Source organism: Vigna angularis, chromosome 11 (assembly GCF_016808095.1).
Source record: "Vigna angularis cultivar LongXiaoDou No.4 chromosome 11, ASM1680809v1, whole genome shotgun sequence".
NCBI lineage: Eukaryota > Viridiplantae > Streptophyta > Magnoliopsida > Fabales > Fabaceae > Vigna > Vigna angularis.
In genome coordinates this window covers 10,003,082-10,031,072 of record NC_068980.1, presented here as the reverse complement: position 1 = coordinate 10,031,072, position 27,991 = coordinate 10,003,082, and the positions used below count along the sequence as shown (strand labels likewise).

Below are 27,991 nucleotides of genomic sequence, written 5' to 3'. Positions count from 1 at the left end.
CAATGGAGTGCGGCTCGTTCTTGAGTGTCGACCAGGAAATGGTCGAACGGCAAGGAGAAGGTCGACCTGGAAATTGTCGAACGACAATAAGGAAGGTTTTGCCGATCGGTCTCGATACACATTCGGTCTTGTCGGTCGGCCTAGATGGTCGACCAGGAGGGTGGCGCGTCTTTGATGGCATGGGGGCTTGAGTCTGCGATTCTGTTTGGCGATCTTTCATGTGACTGGAATCGAGCTCCTGGCAGACTCGTCAGTCAGACTCGGCTGTGACATTGCGACGACACTGGCGCGATGGCGGATGCCCCCCAAGGTTTTGGTGACAAAGAGGCGGAGGTTGTCGTCTGGGCGGCTCCGGCCTTGTCAGTGGTGTGCGCGATCTTTGGGTTGCGATTTGGGAATTTAGGGTTTTTGGTTTGCAGGATTGTGCGATCGTGGAGACGATGATGAGGATGAATTAATGGTTCCCCTGTGACAGCGGTGTTTGGTGGCGCGACGGAGGCTGATGGACGGACCTGATTTGGAGGCGGTCTCTGCGCTGGGTTTGACCCGCAAAGAGGCACGATTTCGCAAAGGTGTTTATAGTGGCATTAATGGCTCACGGGGGAGAATCCTTGCGATGATGCGGCAACTTCATCTTGATGGAGTAGCTTTATCCAAAAAAATGATTCGTGGAGGCCGAGGCTCCTCTTGTGGCTTCTTTAGGATTGCACTCGGCTCCACGGTGGGCACCAAAATGTTTCGGTGTAGATGTTTTCCGGTGTGTTCTTGTTGCTCCTGGTTGTCTGGGACGCTTGCTCTTCTCCAATTGTTGTTGTTCATACTCGCCAAAGGAGGGGGAGGTACCTGCAAAGATACTCCGACGCTCAAGTTAGATGTGAATTATGGAGCCTCAGCTCTCTAGAGAGTGATTATGATACTGCTCTGAAATATTATTTAGAGTCTCTAGAACATAAAAAGAACGTCCCTAGACCTTTACCCTGTTACTGTATTTATAAGCAAAATAAAAATAACCACCTTACCTAAAAATGTGGTTAGTTACTTAACTGTTTAAAATATCTAAGATATTTTATGTAATAAATATAATATTTAAGATATTTTATATAATAAATATCTTACTACATAACAAATATCAACTCTATTACTTTATTCGATCCATCAAATAACCGTCCTCATCACTACAAATTAACAAGGTAGAAATGACACATAACCCTACAAATTATGTTATTGTAAATATCTCCAAGAGTGTACTATTGGGACCAAATCATCCGGCTGGGGAAAATTTTCAGCTACTCCATAGAAATTTCGCTGGACTTTTCAGCTATACTATTGGGACCAAAGAAGAATCTCTCATGTTCAATGGAAGCAATAGCTTCTGCGCAGGTGAGTTACTGTTCCTTTTCAGCTTCTAAATCATTTCAATAAATAAAATCTACAATTTTTTTTAAGAGTTGTTCTTCCCCTGTGTGTGTTATGAATTTCACGGAACCAACAGTACTTCTTCAACCAGAAGAAGTAGATGATGGAAACTAAACCAGGGCTTAAGCGGTTTTGGGACCGCTTCGGTGGTCGATCATCGGGATCCACTTCTTCCTCTTCGTACGACTCCTCGGACAGCATCCAAAACCAAAACTACGTATACGATGTGTTTATCAGTTTCGGAGGTCCTGACACCCGCAACTCTTTCGTTGATCATCTCTGCTCTCATCTCCTCCGAAAGGGCATTTTCGTCTTCAAGGATGACCACAATCTACAGAAAGGAGAATCCATTTCCCCACAGCTTCTAGAAGCAATTCAACTTTCACGCCTTTCTATCATTGTCTTTTCCAAAAATTACGCTTCTTCCACTTGGTGTTTAGACGAAATGACCGCTATAGCTTCTTGCAAACAACAATCAAGCCAAATTGTTTTCCCCATTTTCTATGATGTAGATCCATCTCATGTAAGACATCAAAATGGGGTATACGAGAATGACTTCGTTTCACACAGATGCAAATTTCAAAAAGATCGGGATAAGGTTCCTGGATGGGAGAGGGCTATGACGGATTTGGCCAATTCAGCTGGTTGGGATGTGAGGGACAAGTAAGTATCAATTACAGTCATTTGCTTTTTTGTCTTATATTCATAATGTAAGGTCTCGAAAATTTAAAACCTCTACCTGTCAAATCACGTCATTAATGCTCTAAAACCCTGTCCAGAATTTGTATTAAGAAACGCACCCATACCCTCTCGTTCTGAGCACCATTTAATGCACCCTCGCCACACGTGCAGTGCCATTAAAACGCACTCACACTCATTCTGCATGCAACTGCCAAGTGTCACTCTGGAACATTCGAAAACGTTAGTGAAATCCAAGTGGCAGCAGGTGAATGGACGTTCGTCCTACGTGGGGGAGAGAAATTAATTTTCTGAAAAACACTTTCCCACTTCTCTACATGCTTCGTCTTCTTCCCCAAACTCTTGATTTCCAAATTCTCTGCCTTCTCTCTAGAACCTCCATCTTCTCTCTACCATAACTTACCTTCTTCTTCTCCGATCCAATTTCAGAGACCGTAGAAGCGATCCAGACGTCATAAGCTTTCCATCAAACCGAACAAGTTCAAGTTTTGAATTCTGGTAAGTTCGTCCCTTAGCTGTTCATTATTAGGGTTCATGCAAAACCAAATCTGGTTACATGCATTCTCTTTATTTGAATCAAGTTTTGATTCTGGAATTTGTTTTAGTTCGCAAGAAGTTGAGTGGTCTGAGGATAGAAGTGATAGTTGGGCGAATCCGGGATTTCGCGTTAGGACGTTCGTTCACTACTGATCCAGGTAAGGGAAGCTTATTAAGTTTAATTCATGTGTATGTGTTGTGCTGTATGAAGTATGTGAAATTATGAAGTATGAAATCTGTATGATTAATCTTTGATGTATGATCTGGATGATGAGATGATAGATGAAATTTATGAAATGTGCTATGATATGAGTAGTTAAATGCATGAAGGTTTATACTGAAAAATGAGTTTACTGTAAGTGAAATTTGAAATATGAAATGCTATGAAAATGAACGTTCGTTATCGAACGGTCTTTGACCGTTCGGTATTTGGTACTTCCCTTGAAAACAAAATTCTTTCATTTGGAAAGAATACTGAGTTACGACGAACGCCCGCTTATATTAGTCTTACGTTTGAGCGTTCGGCCAAACGTAGTTGCTCTGAATGTTATGCGAGAAAGTGAGAAGCTTAGAAAAATACAACCTTATATACTTAGTCATTCCTAAATAATTCTCTTCACTATGATTACCTTATAAATTTCTGTTTCTATTAATATTCCGCATCAGCGATGGGTCTCGACCCAAAACGTTCGTTATGAGTGGCGCTCGGTCTTATACCGAACGCTCGTCCTTACACTTGCTTACCAAATGTATGAAAATAGCGTTCGTCCAAACAGTTAAATAAATATCTATTACCGCGTTCGGTCATTGACTGGCGGTTAACATCTTTTATAAATTCGTATCCGTTATCAACATCGAAAAGCCTTGCGATGTCTTTATTCATTTGGATTCGATCTAAAGTCCTTGAATTTAAATTATTCTAAGTATCATTTGAATCGTTCTAGAATCAGTTTATTTAACTGATTCAAGTGGTCATGACGTCCGTCCTTGGAAAGACGTTCGTTTTCTTTCTTTCAGAAACGAGTATTTCTCTGTATCATGATAACGTTCGTCCTCATTATGAAGAGGATTGAACGCTCGTCATTTTATGAAAGTGGAACTAAGAATGAAAATGTGATTTAGAGGAAATTGTATAATGTGCGAACAGTATAAGAGATGAAACTATGATTATGGAATTTGAATGAGCGTTCCAAGGAGGAACGTCTGTATGATTGGAATATGAGAAGTTGTGTAGTATGACCATGGTAAAGCTGCTGATGGTAGTTCATCCTGATGTTCCGTGAGTGCTCGTCCTCAAGTAGAGGGGAGTAGGTCATGTGTGGGAACGACAGGAGATCCTAGTCCTAATGAGTACTTTGGACTGATAGGGCTAACCTTGGGTGACAGCTGTTGAGTGTTTCCAGTTATCACATCACCCGGGTGCACGAACGCCTGTAGATACATGGATTCATACAGTCCGGACGGTCTGTCTTATGGGAGTTTGAATCGAGTATATGTGTTGTGATATTCTATGAATGATAATATGCTATTTGTATGAATGACTTGTGAATTAAATTCAATAAGCTTACCCTATGTTATTTCCTTGTGTTGTCGTTCGTCCATGTACGTCCGTCTTGTCTATGCAATGATCATCCGTGTGGATGTGAGCAGACGGAGAGGCGTTGCTTGAAGAAACACTGGAAGAAGAAAATTTGGAGGACGCCAATCTGGTCGTAGTAGAGGTTAAAGCCGAGCCCTAGAGCGCTCGTTATGTTGTAGCTTTTAGTTTTTCTGTTAGCTTTTTGGACGTTCGGTTAAAGTTTGTAAAACCGTTCGTCTTTAAACTTTGAAATACTGCTGTATGGTATTTTATCTCTGTACTTAAGCACGTTCGGTTTTGGAATTTTTTTTAGTGTAAGACTGCATGTTTTAACTATTAATTGTAATTAATTCTAAATTATGGTGATTACTGTATTTTGGGATGTTACACATAACATCACAACTTAAGTAATGGTTGAGTGCTCTATTTTTTCCTTCTCTTGCAGGCCAGAGTTTGAACAGATTCAAAACATTGTTCAAGCAGTAATTAAAAAATTAAGTTTTCATGGTTTGTGAATGACCTTATTGGGATACAACCACGCGTACAAGCATTAGAAGACAAATTAAGATTAAGCTCAAACAGTGATGATGTTCAAGTTTTAGGAATTTGGGGAATGAATGGGATAGGAAAGACAACTCAAGCAGCTGTCCTATTTGACAAAATTTCTCATAGGTTTGATGCTTATTGTTTCATTGAGGATGTGAGCAAACTTTATAGAGACGGTGGCAATACTGCTGTTCAAAAGCAAATTATTCATCAAACTTTTGGTCAAAAAGGTCTAGATATGTGTAGTCCCTTTCAAATATCTGGGATTGTAAGAACTAGGATACACGACATAAGGGTTCTCATAGTTCTTGACAATGTCGATGAATTAGAGCAATTGGAAAATTTGGCCATAGAACCATGCTTTTGAAGGGAAGTAGAATGGTTATTACCACCACAGATATGCATATTCTGAAAGTCTATGAGGGTGGCGTGATACACAAGGTTCCATTATTGAATGATAATGATGCTCGTGAATTGTTCTGTAGGAAAGCCTTCAAAAGTGAAGAGCAAAGCAGTAGTTGTGAGGCGTTGATTCCTGAGGTACTCAAGTATGCCCAATGTCTTCCATTGGCAATTAGAGTGTTGGGTTCTTTCTTGTGTACTCGAGATGCGGTTGAATGGAGAGATGTATTGAATAGATTGCAAAGTAGTCTCGATAAAAAAATTATGATTACATTTCAAATAAGTGTTGATGGACTAAACCATGAGGAGAAACAAATATTTTTACACATTGCATGTTTCTTTAAAGGGGAGAGGGTGGATTATGTTAAGCGAATTCTAGACTGTTGTGAGTTATACCCTCACATTGGAATTTCAAGACTCGTTGAGAAATCACTCATCACTATTAGCAATGAAGAAATTCATATGCATGAATTGTTGCAAGAATTGGGAAAGAAAATGGTTTGGGACCAATCTCCACAAGAACCAAGATTCTGGAGTAGAATATGGCTTCATAAAGACTTCTTGCAAGTCTTGACAGCAGAAACGGTAATAAGTTATTTTTCAAACTTAATGAATTATGTGAAATGTTTTCTGAATCATGCGAAATCTGCTACATAGTGAACAATAATAAAATTATCATAGAATCATTTTATTATTGTTAGTATTTATACTTTTCTTTCTAAAGCACAATTATTTCAAATTAAAACTTCACTAGTTTCTTGTTTTTTATAAAAGTGTTTCGTATTCCAATGACCAAAATGATTCAATTAAATGTTTTTTTTGTTAAGCCATAATTTTCGTGAAATGTTCATTCTGTGTTCCAGGGAACAGAAAAGGTGAAAGCAATAGTTTTAAATAAAGAAGAAGAAATGTCGGAATGTAGTATTGGTGGATTGTCAAGAATGAAGGAGCTTACATTGCTTATATTATATCACACAAAAGTTTCAGGAAGCTTGGAGTTTCTTTCAGACAGACTGCGATATCTATTGTGGCATGATTATCCTTTTGATTCTCTGCCTCCATATTTTACGGTCTCTAATCTCGTGGAGTTGAATATGCCTAACAGTCACATCATAAGTTTATGGCACGGTAACAAGGTAATATATTCACATTCTTTCCATTTTCGTCTGGGTTTGAATATCACCAAAAGATAGAATTTCCTTTTTAGTTCTATAAAAGTTTAAAAGCTATTACGATCTCTTAACATTATATATTAATTTCAAAATAATATCTCTTAAATATCTTAGTCTTCAAAATATAAGTAATAGGTTCAGTTTTCTAAAAGATTGATTTTTAAACTATCACTATTTTAAAGCATAAGTGACTTGGTTGAGCTACTGATCTCATATGTTGCTATCTCTAAAAAATAACAATCAACACAAGACAGAAGAAAAAGATAACTAATGTTTTTAAAAGAAAAGTAGGAAAGAAATAAATAATATTATAAAAGGTCTACGAATAATTTTGAAAAGTCAAACATGTAATAAATTCGTAATTTAAACAAAATAGCCTTTTTATATTCATATGAATACCAAGAAATATTGTACAATTTTAAATGTGTATGATTAAACTTTATACAAAATTTATTTTCTTAGATACCTACGTAGTCTTCCATGAGACAAGTGTATTAAATAGACTTATGAAACTCTGCATCTCCCATGATCAAATGACTCAAACCAAACAAGTATGATTCTCTATCATGTCATACCACCTGTTTTATGGAGTCTCTTTCGACTCACACCACCTAGATATCACACACTATGTAAGTGAGATACTAGTTAAGTCAGGATAGTCTCACTTTTGGAATCCCTTTTGAATACGTTTTAACATTCTAAACAATAAAATTTTCTCTTGAACAAGGTTATCAAACTCGGTTAACTTAGACGAGTTTACGTTTTCAGACTTGGCTCCAGAGATAACTTGGAAGTAAACTCGATTTTGGAGTAAACTCGGTGGAGTCTTTTAGAATCACGATATGTAACGATTTTGCGAGTTTGAAATAGGAAGAAGAATAAGTACACAACATAACTTAGCTTCTTAATTTTAGGACAGGAAGTTTCCTAAAATATCTTTTCTGTTTCCTATCCACCCTTCTACTCGATCAGGGATGAAATTACCATTAAACCTTGGATAGTTATGTTTCATGAAAAGAGACAAACTCAACTGCTCTTGAGGTTGAGTAGTTGAAGGTCCAACAACATTCTCAATTGTTGAAAGACTTGCAACATTCACCCTAGCTACCCTTGTAGCTTCCCACTGTCTTATATTTTCTTGATGAACTGAGTCATAGTCATGCTCTCTTGTTGCATGGCATTAGCCATCATTGTCATGGCCCTGAATCAAGTCAAGATTAGTTGAGGTGGCGGAGGAGGTCTACAAGACATTATGATATAATCATACGAGAAAGGATTAACATCCACTTCATAACATTTTTTACAATTATTACTTAGTTTCTCATGCATACTAGAAATACGTAACACCCATATCGTACATAATTCCTACACTAAGCAATGTAAACCAGCTGCAAAATTATCAGTTACAAGATTTATCTTCTAATTACTCTCGAGCTTGAAATTTTAGAATTAAGACAAAAAATTATATTTGACTTAAGCATAAGTATTCACCTTCACAACTATATCAAAATTCTTTCTCTCTTACTACTTAAATTTCCATCCATCTCTCTAACAACACTCTTCCTTCCTATTTCAGTTCACTCAAGATTCAAATTGCTCTGATACCAAATTGTAACATGTACTCAACTACTTTAAGTCATTGTTTAATAACATCAATACTCAAAAAGTCATACATATCTATATAGAATGAGTTTAAAGGCTATTATAATCCCTTAACAATGTATTTCAAAATGACAATTCTTAAACATCTCAAAATATGAGAAATAGGTTTGAAACAGTTTTCCAAAAGAAAGATAAAAATTTCACCTTCTAAATTATAACTAACCTAATCCATAAGTGACTGGCTCCAACTTTCGAGCTACTGACCACATCTCTTCCTACCTATGTTCACGTATTAATATTCAATTATCAGATAAAAAAAACAACAAACACAAGGACAAAACACAAGGGTAAGCTAATGCATTTAAAAGAAGAGTAGAAAAGAAATAAGTCATATTGTCAAAGGTATGGAAATAATTTTAAAATCAAACATGTAATAAAGTAGTAATTTAAAAAAAAAAAGCTTTCATATACTAATATAAAGAGCAACAAATATTGCACAATTTAAAATGTGTACGATTAAATTTTATATGAAATTTATTTTGTTAGATACCTACATAGGCTTCTGAAAGACAAGTGTACTGAATGAACTCGTGAAACTCTACACGTGTCATGCTTACTCCCAAGTCCTCAAATAATTTTCCAGCTCTTAATGCCAAATGATTCAAACTAAGCCATGACAAGGTTAATTCCACTACTTCCATAAGTATGATCCTCTTTTATATCATACTGTAAAACCTCCTTCGACTCACACCACCTAGATATCACACCCTATGTGAGTGAGATAATAGTTAAGTCAGAATATTTTCACTCCTGAAATCCTCTTTCAATACACTTTGACATCCTAAAGAGTAATATTTTCCCTTGAAAATAGTCATTTAGAACCAAACTTATCATTTCTAAGCTAAACAAAATATAAACAATTTAAAGAGAATATCATACTCAACTTATTAACTCTATTGTTTACAAGAACATCCACCTCTTAAATTTACTCTTTTCAACAATTTCAACATCACATTTATATCACAATTCATCATAATCAACACAAAAACCCAAATGAGCTTAACATGTGAGTCTTTTTATCAGCTTAATGTCTCTCATCTATTAGAAGAAATTCATACAGTTATCCCGTCCACCACGAATCATTTTCTTCAAGATATGTTAGCCCAATTTTTTTTTTCAAACTTTCAATCGCACCAACATCATCACCACTATGTAATAACACAAATTGAGTACTCATCAAAGAAATTCCTAATCATCATTAATGCATAAGAATAGAACAGACAAACTATAATTCATTAGCAATCAAATATATACCATCTCCAAACACAACACAAAGCACAAAAACTCACAATTTCACTAAATCAAACTTCACCAAATCATTCACAGGTTCTGCCGTTATCAATTCCCATTTCAAAGTAATTTTAAATGATCAACTTCCCTTACCTTAAGGGTTCCTATCACAACTTTCCCACTTATGATGGTCCTATTTTCACAACCCAAGAACTAAATCAAAGGTCAAATCATGGTTTAAGAATCATAACTAGATGAACATACCCCATGCATCCAAAGGAAATTACATGCACCAGAAAAATCAGATTTATGGAGGAGCATAATTGGAACTTATTAGAATAAATGAAATTGATCTAGATCATTGGTAGGACTTTTCACATTAAATACTTCTATGGTTTTAGATCTTAAAAAGGACAGAGAAGGAGATCAAATTTAGTAAGAGAGAAGGGAAAGAAATGGAGAAACATAACTTATGAGAGTTGGGAACGGAGGAGGTTTTGTAAATAACCTCTGATTTTGAAAAAAACCGTCTCTTAAAACCTTTAACTTTTATAATATATGCATAATAAAATAAAACAGAGTATCTTTATAAATATATATATATATATATATATATATATATATATATATATCAAATTTTATTCAATTTAGAGTTTATATTTAGCTTCTCACAGAATATAAATTAATTACTTAAAATAATTTAGCGTTTAAAACTTCAGTTTTTTTTTTCATAATTACAAGTGAAAACATGGCAAAATTTCTTAATAAACTATTTCCTAATCTATAAATTTCAAGTTAATAAACTAATTTATTAAATTAAATATATTTAGTAAACTAACTAATAAATATTTCATAAAAGTAAAATGACTTTAAAAAATACAATTACATAAGCTTTATTATATATATATATATATATATATATATATATATATATATATATATATATAATGTGTACTTCTAAGGAAAATCTATTATTATATAATTTTAATTATAAATTTTTAAATATTTGAATTCTGATTTAAACTTTTTGTGGTTATTGTTTTTATTTTTTCAAAAGTTTTATATGTTTTTTAATCTGAAGAAATTATTTAAAATAAATATTAATTAAATTTATTTATTTTAAAATTTAATTTAATTTAATTTTTTATATTGAATTCTTTTTTATAATTTGTATTAGGTGTATATTTATAACATCCAAAAAATATAGCTTTAAAACTATAGCTTTAGAACAGTTACAGATAAAATAAAGTTAATTTACAGTTATTCTTAAATAACCATAAATTTAAAACCATGAAAAATCCTATTAATCTAGATACAAAATATAAGAACAAACTAAACGGTCATACAAGCAATGTATTAAACCGAACAGTCTACTCTAATGGAAACCATCCTCTCCTGCCAGTGCCGGCTCCATAATACCTTCTACACACTCTGCTCACACACCCACAGGGTGATCATTGCAATGACAAAGACGACCGAACGGACCACATGACAAGACAGGAAAATAAGGGTAAGCTAGTGTAATTTAATTAACTATGTAAACATACAATTCATACAAACATATAATACAATCATACATCTACAGAAATCAAACAAGCATGTTTTGACCGACCACTTTTACTCTGACTGTCTGGACGATATGAATTATGTAGCTACGACGTTCTTGCACTCATGGAAAGGTAGTCTGGAAACCCATCAGATTACCATAGCTGGAAACCCAAGCCGCCACACGAGGTTAGCCCTTAATCCCTCACTGTAGCTGGAAACCCAAGCTTACACGAGTTTAGTCCGATAGTTGGAACTCCAAGCTATACGCAACCAGGCCTCCTGCTATTCTCACCACATGCGCCACCATTCTCTACTTGAGACTCGGTGAACATTAGAATGTCAGGATGAACGCCAACTTAGTTTGACCATGTTCATACTTTCACCACAATTTAAACCACCACTGAGACATTCCTCCTTGGAATTCTCTTTCATATCCCATTATAAATATCATACTTCATTAACAACATATTTCCTCATCCATAACACATTTAAATAACCTCAAATCGAACAGTAAAACAAACATCACTCTTGAGCACAACGGAATGGAAAAGATAACCTTAGCCTATGAACAAGACCGAATGGCCGAACATTCTCAATATGTGAATATGACCGAACGGTCATGTAAAGAGTAAAACTCAATCATGAGCCGAACGTCTTTGAAGCTAAACGTCAGAACAACCTAATTCTGAAACTAAAACCGAACACTTGAATCTTAGACCAAACCCTTATGATTTAGAACGAATACTAATACCTTAGACCGATCACTATTGGCTTAAGCCGAACATTATTGGCTTAGGCCGAACACTTAAAGCTTAGACTGAACACCAATACAAACCGAGTATCATTGAGACTGAGCGCTAACACTAGTATAACTGCTAGTACAAGACCGAGCGCTAATAAGGAACCATAAACCACACTAAGACCGATCGCTAGATTCAGTAGAATACTAGTACAAGACCGATCGGTCATTAACTGAAACCCCACAGAAGATGAACTCAGTTAAGACCTAACACAATACAAACTTAGTATCACTAAGAACGAACACTAATATTAAACTGAGTACGACTAGGAGACCGACCCCCACCTAATACCGAACGCAAGTTTCCCTATTTCACCATCACTCTTCCTCACCATTCATTCACTCAACCATTGAACCAAAATTCTGCAGAAACCCAAGCCTTATGAACATAGCATATAACAGTCCACACCCAAAATCACCGAACATCAAACAATTAAATTTTTACACACGCAGAATCATCAGCAACATATTCATACATCAAACTAAACAATTAAATTAACTAGCTTCCCTTACCTCTTGACTGGACCGAACATCTCTACCACTTCAAAATTTGCTCTTAACACCAGAAAATCTCAAGAACTGACTCTAAACTTGATTTTGATTGTGGAAAAGAAGATCTGGACTCCCAAAATTTCTCAGATGTGGCTGGTTGAAGAAAAGATAAAATGAGATGAATGATTTCTAGAGAGGAGGAGAAAAGAGAACATAGTTTTGAAGAGTGATAAGGGTTTTTCTCAGATAATGAAACCAACTTTGAATTCAAGTTTATATATCAACATTATTTTATTATTAAATGTTCGGTCCCATTATCTGTTGCCATTTGTTCACTCCCAAGGCTGCCTCCTCTTAGTCTTTACATGAGACACCTATTCCCTCTATAAACTATATTTTCCTGGGCTCTTACAATATTAGTATCATTTAATAAAATATTTATTACGGTTAATTTTCTTTTATTTTTACTAGTATATAAATAAAAAATTCAACAAATAAAATTAGTGCAAATAATTAATTATCTTCATAGAAATGAAATAGGTAATAATAAATAAAAATAAATTAAGAATACTAAAAAATATATTAAAATATAAGAAATAATAATAAAAGAAAATTAAGTAAATTAATCGTTACAAATTAGAAGTTAATTGAGGTTATAGCTTATAAGCTTAAATCTTCTAAAGTAAACTATTTGGAAATACTTAAATTCTTTTATTTATAAATTAATTTATTATACTAATTATGAAAATGGAATATATTGAATCACTTGGTTGATACACCTTTTCCTTAATCCTATATTTATAGGATTAAGTGAATGGAACACACCTCACACACACTCATATATAGCACATACACACTCACAACTCACATACACTTGAACACAACTCATACACACATAACTCATACACAATAACCAATAATTCTAACACTCCCCCTCAAGCTGGAGCATACAGATTGTATGAACCAAGCTTGGAATAATTGAACTTGGTTTTGAACTGGATTATTTGTCTTCAAGAGTGTGAGGCAAACAGAGATGGGTTATCACATGTCAATGAACTAACAGCAACTTGTGAAACTTCAACTTCAAAAGTGGATGAAGGAGAGCAGCGGTGGACAATGACAAACTGCAAGGACTGAATCCCCATCAATGATGGATGAGTGACGGGATCTGCAGTGGCTGAAAGCTATAAAACTGTAGGGACTACACTGAATCCCCATCAATGATGGATGGGTGATGGGATCAACAGTAGTAAAGGCTACAAAACTGCAGGGACTACACCCATGCTAAACTGCCATACTTGGTTTGCAGGATGGGTGTTGGGATCAACAGTAGTAGCTGAAAGTTACAAAACTGCAGGGACTACACCCATGGTGGACTGACATTTCCTTTCCAGTGTTGTCTTGGAACGATACTCCCCCTCACGACAAACGACGGAAATGATGACGCCGCCGATGACAAATCGTGAAGGTGGAAGATCTTAATGGTCTCTTTTATTCATCAAACAAGCGTCGGACGCTTATCGGAGAGAAGTCGTGTGTGACAAGATGAGAACGAGGCAACGACTAGGGATGGGTCGCACTCCTCGAGACGCACAAAACCCCTAACTTCGCCAGAAAAAATGTGACAATGGCGGAGACGAACGTCGTACAAATGTGGCGCACATGGCGGCGCCAGGATGAGAACTAGCCCTCTCGCTCAAGGAGGCGATCCAGATCACTAGTTGTCAGACTAAACTGTGGCAACAGATGGCAACGGAGGACAATAGACGGTGGTTGGCAGCGGACGGTGGTCGGCAGCGGATAGTGGCAGACAATGACAAACGACGTCAGGAACAGAAGTTGATGGTGACAAACTTGTACAACTCCTCACAGTGGCAAAACAGTGCTAGATGGACAACGACAAATGGCACCAGACAATGAAACGACGTCAAACAGCGGCAAACGACGCCTGGACAGCGGCAAACGGTGCCTGGATAGCGGCAAACGGTGCCTAGATCATCAAATTTTGAGTCGATCTTGCTCAAGATCACATTCTCAAACCTAGACTTTTCATCTCTAGCCAAATCTTTCTCCGTAACACCCATTGCTAGAATGTCCCCTTTCCATTCCGTCACATCAACATCATTAACAGTGAAACAAATCTAGGGGGTTTCGATATTAGAAGGATGAGTGAGACCGAGAGTGGCATGTGCGAGATGTAATGATAGGGGTAGCAGATAAAGAGAAATTACTTCCAGTAGAAGAAGCCATTTTAAACTTAGAGAAGAAAAGGGACTTAGGGTTCCCAAGCTAACAAAACGGAGAAACAGGAACCAAAACACACTCAAGAAGTTCTGGTGAGACGATCTGCAGTGACGCGGTGAAACTCTGACACCGGGAAGGCGGCACGTGCAGAACACGCAGCTGAGACTGGTCGAAAAGAAGCGGCGCGTGACAGCTGGTGCGGAGGCTTCGGAGGACGGGACCACTAGGGTTGGGTTGCACTTCTCAAGGCGCACCTAACCTTTGACTTCGCCGGAGAAAACGACGTTCGGCGGCGGCGGCGACAGCAGACTGGCCGGAAAGAAGCGCTGCGTGGCAGCTGGTGCAGAGGCTTCAAAGGACGGGACCACCAGGGTTGGGCTGCGCTTCTCAAGGCGCACCTAACCCTTGACTTCGTCGGAGAAAGCGACGTTGGACGGCGACGACGACGAACAGCGGAGCGAATGGCGGAACTGACAATGAGATGTTGCCGTCGACGATAGATGAAGAAGACAAAGAGTTGGCTCTTGAAACCAGCGTGGTTCGCCGTCGCTCGAAGAGACGGTCCAGATCCGCAGGTTACCGGCTAAAACTGCGGCGGCGGGTAGCGGCGATGGTCGACGGCAGAGGAGACTGGCTGCACTGGTGCGACTGTGGCACAGATTTAAGAAGAGAAAGGGCTGCCCCTTGAAATTTTAGGGGCTGCTGGCCGCCGACAGACAGCAGAGACCCCGGAAGAAGATCAGAGAACCTGCTCTGATACCATGTGAAAATGGAATATATTGAATCACTTGGTTGATACACCTTCTCCTTAATCCTATATTTATAGGATTAAGTGAATGGAACACACCTCACACACACTCAGATACAGCACATACACACTTACAGCTCACATACACTTGAACACAACTCTCATACACACATAACTCATACAGAATAACCAATAATTCTAACACTAATAATTAATTTATGTTAGGAATAGAAGGGAAACCAAGGGTTTGCACCGAGCGTCACAGCCGAACGGTATGAGTGTTGTATGCGACTGGAGAACGAACGTCCCTAGCCGAACACTCCGAACACACAGTATTGCAACGTAGATGACCGAACGACCCAGCAAGAACACGAACAACACCGATCGGTTTAAGACCTTTACACCGAACAATCAAGGAAATGAATAGAGAAAGAAAGAGTAAAACTCAAACGCACATAAAATGTATTATTCACACTGATCTCAAAAGGATGCTTTACAAGAAGAGAGGTTCAGTATTTATAAAATGAAAAGCAACTGGACAGTTAATCAATAACTGTCCTGACCAACTAACTAACAAACTCGGCTTAATTCCAACACTCCCCTCTAAGCCGAGCACTTAGGGGAGGCAACCATTCTTTCCAGCCTATCACGTGCATCACGTTGAGACAACCGAACGGTTTTGACCGATCGATGTGTGACTGAACGGTGTGATCTTGCCAGTCACGTGACGAAGGCGGACGCCAACTTGTGTGAGCTGTGCAACCAAGGCCGAACGGTTCGAAAGAGCGACTGAGTGACATGACCGACCGGTTTGAGTGTGGTTGCCATTTTGACGCTCTTGTGTGACGCCACGCTCGGTTGAATGAATGTTGAGGTCGGGTGTGGCTGAATGACTTGATCGAACGGTGTTCGTAAATGTCTTGGTTCTCCCATGACTCCGAGACTGAAAGACGTGACCGAACGGTGTTCTCCATGTTTCGGTTCACCAGTGACACCAACTCCCCATGCTTCTTTGGTAGCATTCACTTCAACGTTTTCCTCCTTCCACATGGACTTCTTCAAGGCCTCGGTTTGACCGATCGGTTCTGCGCATGCAAACATATCTTCATCCTCTGTTTGTCCGATCGAGTTTGTGCATGCAAGCATAGCTACATGCACCAAACCTTCCTCATCACCAGTCCGTGTATCAGTAATGATCTCTCTAGATTCTTCACTCATTGCAGACTTCACTAGGTTGATATGAAATGTTTTATCCTTCGAGATCTTGCACCTCAAGATCAGGTTCTTCTTTTTGTCAAACACTTCAACCTTATTGAAATCTCCCATTACTATCGTAAAATCTTTTTGAATTAACTGGCCAATACTTAGAAGATTGTACCTTATCGCAGGCACAAACAGTACACCAGTTAGAATGATACGCGAGCCATTCTTCCTTTTGATAACCACATCACCAACTCCATCTACCTTCGAGGTGCTCTCATCAGCAAATTTCACCATGCTCCTCTTGGTCTCAGCAAAATTTACTAACCAACCTCTGTTGCAGGTCATATGATTCGAACATCCCAAATCCAAATACCACAATTTGTCTTGAGAGTGTGAACTTACTTCAGATGTAGTTGTCATCAATATGACTGGTTCTTCTGAACCAGACTCCACTTGAGCTGCATAGGCCTCCTTTCCTTGACCCTTTTTCTGCTCTTTCTTTTCGGCATAACACTCACTAGCGTAATGCCCATACCTATGACAATTAAAACACTCAATATTCCTTTTGTCTTTCTTCTGGAAATTCTTCTCAGATTTTCCTTCATCCTCTGTTGAAGATTCATTCTGATCATCTTTGTTCCTATCTTTTCTCCACTTCCCTTTACCATTTTTCCCTTTCCAATTCTTGAATGTCTTCTTCTCTACATGCTGAGCCTTCAAAGCCTGCTCCTCGCGTTTGATGGGATTTCTTTCACGCATCCTCATTTCATACGCCTCCAAAGAGCTTTGCAGTTCCTCTATTTTGAGTTTTCCAAGGTCTCTCGACTCCTTTATTGCCACCACAATATGATCAAATGTCGAGGGCAGTGACCGCATGATTTTCTCAATCACCATGAGATCAGTAACAGTGTCACCACAATTTTTCATCTGGTTAACAATTGAGAGTATTTTACTGAAAAACTCACTCACCTTATCACCATCCTCCATCAGTAGGCGCTCGTACTGTCTCCTCAACGACTGAAGCTTTACTTTCTTCACTTTTTCCCCTCCGGCATGACAGTCCACCAAGATGTTCCATGCTTCTCTTGCTGAAGCCGCATTTTGTATCTTTTCAAAATGCTTATCGTCCACACACTGATGGATAATCAACAAGGCTCTATCATTTTTCCTCTTAAACTCCTCTTTCTCAGTGCCGTGAAAATCAGACGCAGAAACTGCTCTCTCCATTACGCTGTTGACATCTTGAACACAAAACAAGATGTGCATCTGTGTGCTCCATCTGCTCCAGCTCTTGTCTGTGAGAACAGGTAGATTAACAGACATATCTCTGCTGGCCATTCTTTACACCCTCGATCTTTCACCAAGAAACACAGTCTTGATCTTCTTTATGCCTCAATCACCTTTCTGATAAGCTTCTGCCAAGCCCTAGATGAATACGAAGCTCCCAATCACGAACCTGAAGCTCTGGACACCACTGTTAGGAATAGAAGGAAAACCAAGGGTTTGCACTGAGCGTCACAGTCGAACGGTATGAGTGCGTATGCGACTGGAGAACGAACGTCCCTAGCCGAACACTACGAACTCACAGTACTGCAACTTAGATGACCGAACGACCCAACAAGAACACGAACAGCATCGATCGGTTTAAGACCTTTACACTGAACGATCAAGGAGATCAACAGAGAAAGAAAGAGTAAAACTCAAACGCACAGAAAATGTATTATTCACACTGATCTCAAAAGAATGCTTTACAAGAACGGAGGTTCAGTATTTATAAAATAAAAAGCAACTGCACAGTTAATCAATAACTATCCTGACCAACTAACTAACAAACTCGGCTTAATTCCAACATTTACTAATTTCATTAAACACAATCGAAATGGGTACACTAGTACAAAAGAGGGATTTGAAAGCGCCCCATACGCCTCGGTTTAGCCATACACGAAGCATATACAAACGTGGTGGCAAAACCGTAAATAACGCTCCACTATATGCCTCGGTTGTCCAATACCCGAAGCCAAAAGAACCATACGAACTCGGTTCTACGCACAACCGAGGCATATACCCGTGTCTTAGACCTGCCACCTGACCTGCCAAAACCTGCCACGCCCTACTAACTCGGCTGAAATCAGAACCGAAGCGTAAAGCGGAACTTCCAACTCGGTTTTGAAAGAACCGAGGCAGATCTACCTGCTTCATTCCTGCCACCCATCCTGTCACCCACCTGCCAGACAAGGTTACTAACTCGGTTGTCGTGTAAATCGAAGCAGTTATGGGGTACTAACTCGGTTCTGATGTGAACCGAGGCAGTAAGCATGCTCAGACCCTGCAAATGCCTCTGCCATCCTCTGACGTAGCAGACGTTTCGCCTTCTCTTTAGGCAGCGGGTAAATATAAACCGAGGTGGTAAGGCTTTTATGCCTCGGTTAAGTGGCGAAACGAGGCAGTAAGTGCTTTAAACCTCGGTTATTCAACGAACCGAGGCAGTAAGGTGTTTAAATTTCTTCCGCGAAACGAACCGCCTTCGCTCTTCTTCACTGCTACAGAGAAAACAAAACCCAGAAACGAAAACAGTGCCGCGTTCGCTTCTTCGTCCTCGCTTCCTCTGCTGGTGACCCTTCATCGTCGTCGTTCTTCCTCTCCACGTGTGACCACCGTTCATCGGAAGGTGTCCTCTCGTGTGTGCGTTGGTTTCGTCCGCTTTGCTTCCATCTCCGTCGCGGCTATTGGTGGTGTTGTGTCTGCCGCTGTTCTCCGTCGCCGGTGCCGGTGCTTCTATTTCAATTCCGGATTTCATTCTCGCTGCCACGCTCCGAGGTAATTCATCCTAAAATTTTCTCCATCTTCATGGCTTGCGTATTTTGTGGTATTGATATAGAATTGATTTTCCTGCAATTAGTTATAATTAGGATTTGATTAGTAAATTAAACTATATAAAAAATGTATTGTTGAAATCAGGATATATATTTTTCTGGATAATTAGGATTTGATGTAGTTTCAAGAATAAGGATATATATTTTTGAAATCTTATGATATGCTTGAATACGTTGTTTGTTAATGTGAATTAGCCTTAGTTTCCCGTTTAAGATTCAATACCAAAATTATTTACTATCTCCATATTTTTTTAACAAACATACTTTTTAGAAATGAAAATAGAGGAGATGGTAATAATAATTTACATGTATTGAATCTTGAATTGTCCGGTTGGACAGTTTAAGAAGAGTAATAACTTTTTCATAGTTTATTATGACATATCAATTTTAATATACATGTCTTAAATTTCACGAAAATTTGTCGTTGTGTTTTGTATTGATCTTCGGGTGCATATTTGATTGTGATTTATAATCACTTTCATTTCGTGTAACCTGAAGACCAATGCGAAATGCTGGCAAAATTTCGTGAAGATTAAGATATGTTGTTTAAAATTGATATGTTTAATAAACTAAAAAAAGTGAATCTTCTTGAATGGGATAGGGTCACACCTTGAATACAAACACGATCAAAGTGATCATTCTAGATTATTGAAATTGTGTAAACAATTTCAGTAAACATGCGTACGAATAGAGGGTGAATTAATTTACCACGCATTAGCACTGAGTACGAGAGAGGGGTAGAAGACTTTATAGAGTTTGCGCAACGTAATGCGAGTATAAGTGGTGATGATGAAGTCAAGTTCAAATGTCCTTGTGTGAACTGTTTGAATGGGAGAAAGTTGAACGCAACTGATATTAGGGAACATCTTATCTGTGATGGTTTCATACGAAGTTATACAACATGGATATGGCACGGCGAATTAACAGACTTTCCAACTGTCTCTCCAACTGAAAATGTTTATGATTCCACAATGGATATGGAAGATCAAGCAGAAGAAGAAAACTTAGAGGACATGATCCGCGATATTGGCGCAGAAGCTTTTGCCCAAGCGCATGTGTATGAAACGATGTCCACTGATGCGGAGACTCCTTTGTATGCGGGTTCAACTAAGTTCACACGGTTGTCAGCGGTATTAAGGCTGATGAATTTAAAGGCGAGCAATGGATGGAGTGATAAGAGTTTTACAGAATTGTTGTTGTTGTTGAATGAAATGCTGCCAGATGGAAATACGTTACCCAATCGTAATTATGATGCCAAAAAAATTCTTTGCCCGATGGGTATGGAATATAAACGGATACATGCATGTCCAAATGATTGCATATTATATAGGAATGAGAATGAAGTTTTGATAAAGTGTCCAAAATGTGGGTTATCACGATACAAGTCAAAAAACGGTGAAGAAGGTGGCATCACAGAGAATAATGGTTCTGCTTTGAAAGTAGTTTGGTACCTTCCACTAGTTGCCAGACTTAAGCGTTTGTTTGCGAATCCAAAAGACGCTAAAAACCTAAGATGGCATGCAGATGAGAGAACAACTGATGGGATGCTTCGTCATCCGGCTGATTCAAAGCAATGGAAAATTATTGATCAAGAATTCCCCCAATTTGGTGAAGAATGTAGAAATCTTAGGTTTGGCTTAGCTACTGATGGAATGAATCCATTTGGTAATTTAAGTACCAATCACAGTTGTTGGCCCGTTATACTGATAATTTACAACTTATCTCCTGGATTGTGCATGAAAAGAAAGTACATGATGTTGTCAATGTTGATATCTGGTCCAAAGCAGCCTGGAAATAACATCGATGTTTATCTAAGGCCACTAGTTGAAGACTTGAAGTTGTTGTGGGTTGATGGGGTTGAAATATTTGATGCCCTTGCTTCAGAAACTTTCATGATGCATGCCATGTTATTTTGCACCATTAATGACTTCCCAGCTTATGGTAATTTGTCGGGGTACAGTGTGAAGGGTCATAAAGCATGTCCTATATGTGAAGAAAACACTGCAGCTCAACAATTAAAACACGAAAGGAAGACAGTGTATATGCGTCATCGGCGATTTTTACAATCTAATCATCCATATCGAAGGTTAAAGAAAGCATTCAATGGAGAGCAAGAGAAAGACAATGCACCCATTCCACTTACTGGACTTGAAGTTGCTGAGAAAGTTAATAAAGTACATCATATATTTGGTAAAACATCGAAGAAGTCTTCTGTAGCAACCCCTTGAAAGAAGAAATCAATATTCTTTGATCTTCATTATTGGTCAAAGTTAGATGTTAGACATTGCATAGATGTCATGCATGTTGAGAAAAATGTTTGTGATAGCTTGATTGTTACACTACTAAACATCCAGGGAAAAACAAAAGATGGAGTGAATGCGCGTTTGGATTTGGTTGACATGAAGATCCGAGAAGAGTTGGCACCAAGAGAGATTGGTAAACATACTTATTTGCCCCCTGCATGTTACACAATGTCCAAACAAGAGAAGATAAGTTTTTGTCTTTGTTTAAAGAGTATCAAGGTACCACAAGGATACTCTTCAAATATCAAGAGCTTAGTGTCAATGCAGGACTTAAAGCTTGTTGGACTAAAGTCTCACGATTGTCACGTCTTAATGCAACAGTTGTTACCGGTAGCAATTCGTGGAATTTTGCCCAAAAAAGTTAGGCTGACCATAACTCGATTGTGCTCATTTTTCTCGTCAATTTGTAGTAAAGTCATCGATCTTACAAAGTTAGATGAACTTCAAAGCGAAATTATCATCATCTTGTGTCAACTAGAAATGTTTTTCCCTCCATCCTTTTTTGACATCATGGTGCATTTACTTGTTCATTTGGTCAGAGAAATAAAGTTGTGTGGACCAGTATACTTAAGATGGATGTACCCTATTGAGCGTTATATGAAGATTTTGAAAGGGTACGTCAAAAATCACTATCGTCCAGAAGGTTCGATGATTGAAAGATATATTGCTGAAGAAAGTATTGAGTTTTGCTCTGAGTATATGACTAAAGCAAATCCAATAGGAGTCCCCCGGACATCATGGTTGAGTAGATATTCTACAAGTAAAAGCATCCGAGGTGTGAATGTGGTGACGAAAAGTCGTGAAGAATTGATGCAAGCACATCTATACATATTAAACAACACAGATGAAGTGATCCCATTTTTGGAAGCTCACAAAGCCGTTGTAAGGGACAAGTATCCACGACAATCAGAGAAATGGCAGTTGATGGAGCATAACAAAACATTCTTGTCCTAGTTCAAATCTGAAGTTTCGAAAGAATCACGGTCCTCTGAGATTTTGTTCTAGTTAGCAAATGGCTTGAAGTTTGATGTTGTATGTTGTACAGGATACGAAATTAATAATTGCACATTCTATACGAAAACTTTGGATGATAAAAACACAGTACAAAATAGTGGTGTCAGTCTATAAGCTGAGTCGCTACAGTTTTCCACATCCAAAGATCAAAATCCTATAGTTGGTTCCATGAGATACTATGGTAGAATTGAAGAAATATTTGAAGTTGATTACACTAAGTTTTCTGTTGCACTCTTCAAATGTAAGTGGGTAGATAATAAGAGTGGTGTCAAAATAGATGAATCTGGTATGACACTTGTTGATTTTCGAAAGGTTGGTTATAGAGACGAACCGTTCATCATGGCATATCAAGCAAGTCAGGTTTTTTATGTCAAAGATCCTGCATCTAACCATTGGTATGTTGCTCTCCAAGGACAAAGGCAAATTGAAGATAAAGAAGAGAATCTAAGTAATATTCATATCGCTGACAACCATCCATTTAAAACGACAATAAATTTGGATGACGACCCTCTAATCGATGATATACAAGCAATACGAGAAGATCACAATGAGGGAATATATATATGACCAATCCATATGATTATGTATGAATTTCATGTTTGTGTAAATATTTATGGCTTTTGTTAAATAATATATGTTATGTTATAAGTGTTTTTATTTATATTTCATCTTATTTATTGTGATAGATATATGGCTGAGTCACCTCATTCGTCAGGCGATGAAGTCCCCACCACTTCTAGACGGACGAGAGGAGCAACGAGGTTACGACAACTAATACTTAGAAGAAATGCAGGTGAGAGGACACCTGTCATTATTGACGTGGTCACTGGAGTTGCATCTGGCCCAAATGCATATGTATTTAGGTCTTACCTTGGGGTATTAGCACGTGATCGTATCTCTATACTTACTCCATCCTTTGACCATGTTTCTGAGGCTGATCGGAATCTCATCTGGCAAGATCTATTGGTAAGTTAAGCAATATTGCTCCAAATTTTATATTCATTATATTGATAAATCTGTATTGTGATAAAGTTATTACTTTCATGGTTGCAGATAACATTTGATATGCCAAACGTCGAGAGCTTAAGGAATAGGTGTATATCTGCAATTGCAGAAAGATTTCGAGGGTTTAAGACAAAATTGACGTCTAGATATATATTTGGAACAAAAAGTGATGAAAATCCATGTTCCAAATATTCAGCAATTGATGAAGAAACATGGCGTCAGTTTGTAGAGCTTCGTTCATCTGAGGCGTGGCAGGTAAGTGTAGTAAAATCATTCAATTCATCCTTCATAATTCTCTACCATGACAATCGTTTAATTTTGTAACAGGAAAAAAGGTCAAAAGCACAGGGAATAAGCGCTCAGAATAAAAATCCACACCTACTGTCTCGTGGTGGATATAGGAAGCTTGAAGAGAAAATAATGAAGCAGAAGTCAGATAGTAGACTTCCACTTTCTGAGGGTGGTGACCCTCTTCCTCCTCCTTCACCACCATCTCGGCACGACAAGTGGAAGTTAGCCCGTATGAGACCATCGGGCTCCTACACTTCCGAGTCTGTCAGAGAAATATCTGAACGAATTGTAAGATGTCATTTCTTATTATATTACATTAATTTTGTTATATATCTTACATAGCTATTTCAAATGATGTTGAACTTTTGTTATGTGACAGGACTCATTGGTTGAGCAGAGCTCCCAAGGTCAATTCACACAAGAAGGTCGTCAAGATATTCTTACCACAACTATTGGACGACCTGAGCATCCAGGACGGGTGCGTGCTGCTGGGACTGGCATAGGCATACGATAGTTTTTTGGGTCTTCCTCGCGTCCATATTCATATGAAAAGATGAAGGAGGAAATAAGAAAAGAGATGACGCAGGAGATCACAAAGAAGGTTCAAGCAGAGTTATATGATGAAGTTGCTGAAATGGTTGCGCGCCAGTTCCAGCAGCATTATGAGGATTATGGCAATCGTCCTCCACCATCTCCTGTAGCGGAACATGTTGTGCCCCCTACAGGTAAGGTTATTTATTTTTGGTTACTAATTTACTTTTTGCATAAACTAACATTTAATTTGACAGGTAGGAGCGGTAAAGGAAGTTGCTCAGCTGCCGGTGCCCCAGGGGACGACATGGATGACACTCGTCCATGTGAGTTATATATTCTCTCTGATACTGGGACCATGCTAGTGGCTCGTGGTACAGTTTATGAGACAGCCACTGTAGTGCATAGTGTATAGCTTGCAGAAGATGAGGTCAAGGTCACGGTAGATGAAGTTGTCATAGCGGATGTCGTTCTTCCTGTGCCTACTGATGAAGCATTTAGGTCCTTTGTGGAAGAAGCATTTAGGTCCTTTGTCGCCTGGCCTAGACATTTGGTTGGTCATGTATCTAATCCCCCGGTAAACACTCGTACTATATTCTTCTCAATTTTAATATTTACTTCTAATTGACGTTATAACAACCATTTTTGCATTTAACAGCAGATAGGTCAAGAGGGAAGTCCTAGACCGAAGAAGACTCATTTATCTGATGATGACCCTCTTGGTGCGTTAGACGAGCTTGCTAAACTCATTTTAGATGTGCCGATGAATGTACATTGGGATTCTACTACATTTGGAAGAGAAGCTCAGATCCCATTGTACTTGCATCATCAAGATGTTAGGGAGCTTGCGTCGGGGAGAGACGAAATTAATATTACACTCATTCAATTGTGGATGATGTAAGTTTATGAAAACTTTTATATATAATTATATTTTATCAACTTACTTATATCATATTATTTCTTCATTTTAGGTATTTGTTTGATGTTAGTAACAAGAAGGGGTTCAATGATGTATATGGGTTCATTGACCCCTCTATGACTCATGAAAGAAATAAATTTGATGATATCCAGACATACATCACCAGCTGCTTTGCAATGGGGAAGGAGATATATTTTCTCCCTTATATACATGGGTAAGTGAAGTTTGTTAACTTTAACACATTCATTTATTAATTTTGGTATATCATTCATAAGGTATTACCAATTTCAGGTGTCATTGGCAGCTACTTGTGATCTCCATACCGGAGAACACGGCTGTCTGGTTTTGTTCATTACATAAGTCTCCTCCCAACCCTCTTAGACATGTAGTAGATTGGTAAGAATCTCAATGTGTGGTCCTTTTTTTTTATATAAATGTATGCTAAAGGAATTTTTTTTAATAGTTCCCTTGCAACACATATGATGTTATCTGGGAGATCTACTGCTACAGCTAAAAAGCTTGCATGGGTTTCCCTTAAGGTTTGGTATTTTTAGTCCATACTTTGTTACATTTGGTTCCATTCAAATGATGTTACTTAACATTTTATAATTATGATGTTGTATATTGTAGTGTAATAGACAAATGGGGTCATATGAATGTGGTTACTACGTTATGTATTGGATGATGACCATCATTCGTGCACATTACACCAGTGGATGGGAAACGGTAATATTTAGGTTTGAATTTTATGTTCTCTATATTTGGATTTCATATACACTAGTTGAACTCATTGTGCTTTATGCAGAGATTTAATAGGACTGCTCCAATTCTAGAGAAATCACTCCAACTTGTGAGGAAAACACTTGCTAAATATGTAATTCATTTATATAATAGTATGTAGTAGATATTAGGATATACTAAGTTCTAAGTTTATGTTTATAAGTTGTTTTATGCTTTTCTACATTACCATAAATTCAACATGTACATTGCATTGATTTATGCTTAAAACTTGATTTATGATTACATTGGATTGATTTATGATTCCATTCAATATATTTATGTTTTAATATAAATTTCATTTAAAATATACGTTTCTGCAACATTCTGGACTGTTCTGGTTAACTGAAAATATGCAGGTATGTTTTTGTGGTTGGGAATATTGCAGAAACAGACACCATTTTAAAAAAAACGTACTTATATGCCTCGGTTCTGGTCAAAACCGATGTCGAAAGACCACTTACGGCCTCGGTTACGGTCAAACCCGAAGCAGAATGTGTGTCGCGGAGGACAAAAAAAAATACATCTACTGCCTCGGTTGTAGCACGAACCGAGGCAGTAGAGTGGGACTTTATGCCTCGGTTGTCGAGAACCGAGGCAGAATGTGCTACGATAAAAATAAATTAAAAAACCTAAAAGTTTAATGCTTCGGTTAGACTTGAACCGAGGCAGTAGGGTTGGACTTTATGCCTCGGTTGACAACCGAGACCAAAAGTGTTAGACTTTTTACCTCGCCTGAATATGCCTCGGTTCAAAAACCGCTGCCTATAGACAAAAATAACCGTTGTCGTTTCCCCTTATTGTACTAGTGGTAGCATCTTTTTCTTTAATTAGAATAATTTTTGCTTTCCATTTTGAAGGAAGTGGTAGATGTTATATAAAACACATTTAATTTTCTTTATTCTCATAATTTTCTATGAACTTCATGTTAGTAGTATTGTGACTGTTAATGATTTTGAAATTAAAATTGGAATAAACATTTACTTAAAAGCATGTCACTTTAAATATTATTTTGATTACCTTCTCTACAGTAGAATTATTATAATTGTTGATCACTATAAAAGTTTTATAAAAGAAAGCAAATATGATTACAGCCTATCCTTTTGGATTGGAGGACATTATAATGTTTTCTTTTTCACCTAATGAACTAAAATGAGTTTTGTTTTTCATCTTCAATTCTGAAAAATTGAATGAGAAAAAAATAAGACTGAAGATTTAAGATTAAATGTTACTAGGTGATTATTTATTCTTTCTCACAGAGCTGTCCCAACTTGAAAAGGATTGATTTAAGCAACTCGAAGTATTTGACTGAGACTCCGGATTTTTCCAGAATCATAAAACTTGAAAGGCTAGATCTTTCTGGATGCACAAGTTTATCTTATGTCCATTCATCAATTGGACTTCTTAAGAGCTTGCTTTCTTGAATTTACGAAATTGTTGGAATCTAGTTTTCATTGACTTTGGCTGTGTAGGCAACATGAGTTTTCTGAGAGTTCTACATTTCTCGTGCTGTTCTAAACTTGAAAGCACCCCAGATTTTACAAGGGCAACACATCTTGAGTACCTTGACATGGATTCATGTATAAGTTTATCCACTATTCATCAATCTATTGGAATCCTTTCAAGTCTAACTTTCTTGAGTTTGAAACACTGCACAAACATTGTCAGGATACCAAATGATATTAATTCCTTGGTATCTCTTCAAACTCTATATTTATCTCGTTGTTTGAAACTTACAGATCTGCTACCAAGAAAAGCTTCTTCGTCCCATTTGAAATCCTTGATTTTTCTGGACCTAAGTTATTGCAATCTAAAAGAAGTACCTGATGCTATTGGAGACTTAAGATGTTTAGAAAGACTCAATCTACAGGGAAACGATTTTGTTTCAATACCTAATTCCTTCCGTCAGCTTCATTGTCTAGCATATTTAAAATTGTCTCATTGTCATAACCTTAGATATTTGCCTGACCTTCCAACCGAAGGAGATACATCAGGAGGGAA

At 37.8% G+C, this 27,991-nt stretch overlaps 1 protein-coding gene and 1 pseudogene across 3 annotated transcripts; both read left to right on the top strand.

Annotated features, from left to right (window-relative positions):
* Window positions 1–1,225: 1,225 nt before the first annotated feature.
* On the top strand, window positions 1,226–27,481 carry LOC108332846 (disease resistance protein RPV1-like; annotated as a pseudogene).
* Window positions 12,845–26,142, top strand: LOC108332271 (uncharacterized). 3 transcript variants are annotated; one of them, XM_052871043.1, is made up of 8 exons: window positions 24,290–24,488; window positions 24,552–24,871; window positions 24,956–25,191; window positions 25,266–25,427; window positions 25,505–25,609; window positions 25,677–25,752; window positions 25,844–25,939; window positions 26,019–26,142. In XM_052871043.1, the coding sequence occupies exons 3-8, from the start codon at window positions 25,058–25,060 to the stop codon at window positions 26,112–26,114; spliced, it is 669 nt and encodes a 222-aa protein (XP_052727003.1). In that variant the 5' UTR covers window positions 24,290–24,488; window positions 24,552–24,871; window positions 24,956–25,057; the 3' UTR covers window positions 26,115–26,142. The 3 variants fall into 3 exon arrangements, with proteins under 3 accessions (XP_052727001.1, XP_052727003.1, XP_052727002.1); XM_052871042.1 differs by having other exon boundaries at window positions 24,953–25,191; XM_052871041.1 differs by lacking the exons at window positions 25,266–25,427; window positions 25,505–25,609; window positions 25,677–25,752; window positions 25,844–25,939; window positions 26,019–26,142 and adding exons at window positions 12,845–19,094; window positions 23,154–23,433; window positions 23,521–23,727; window positions 23,800–24,051 and having other exon boundaries at window positions 24,143–24,488; window positions 24,953–25,048.
* Window positions 27,482–27,991: the final 510 nt, after the last annotated feature.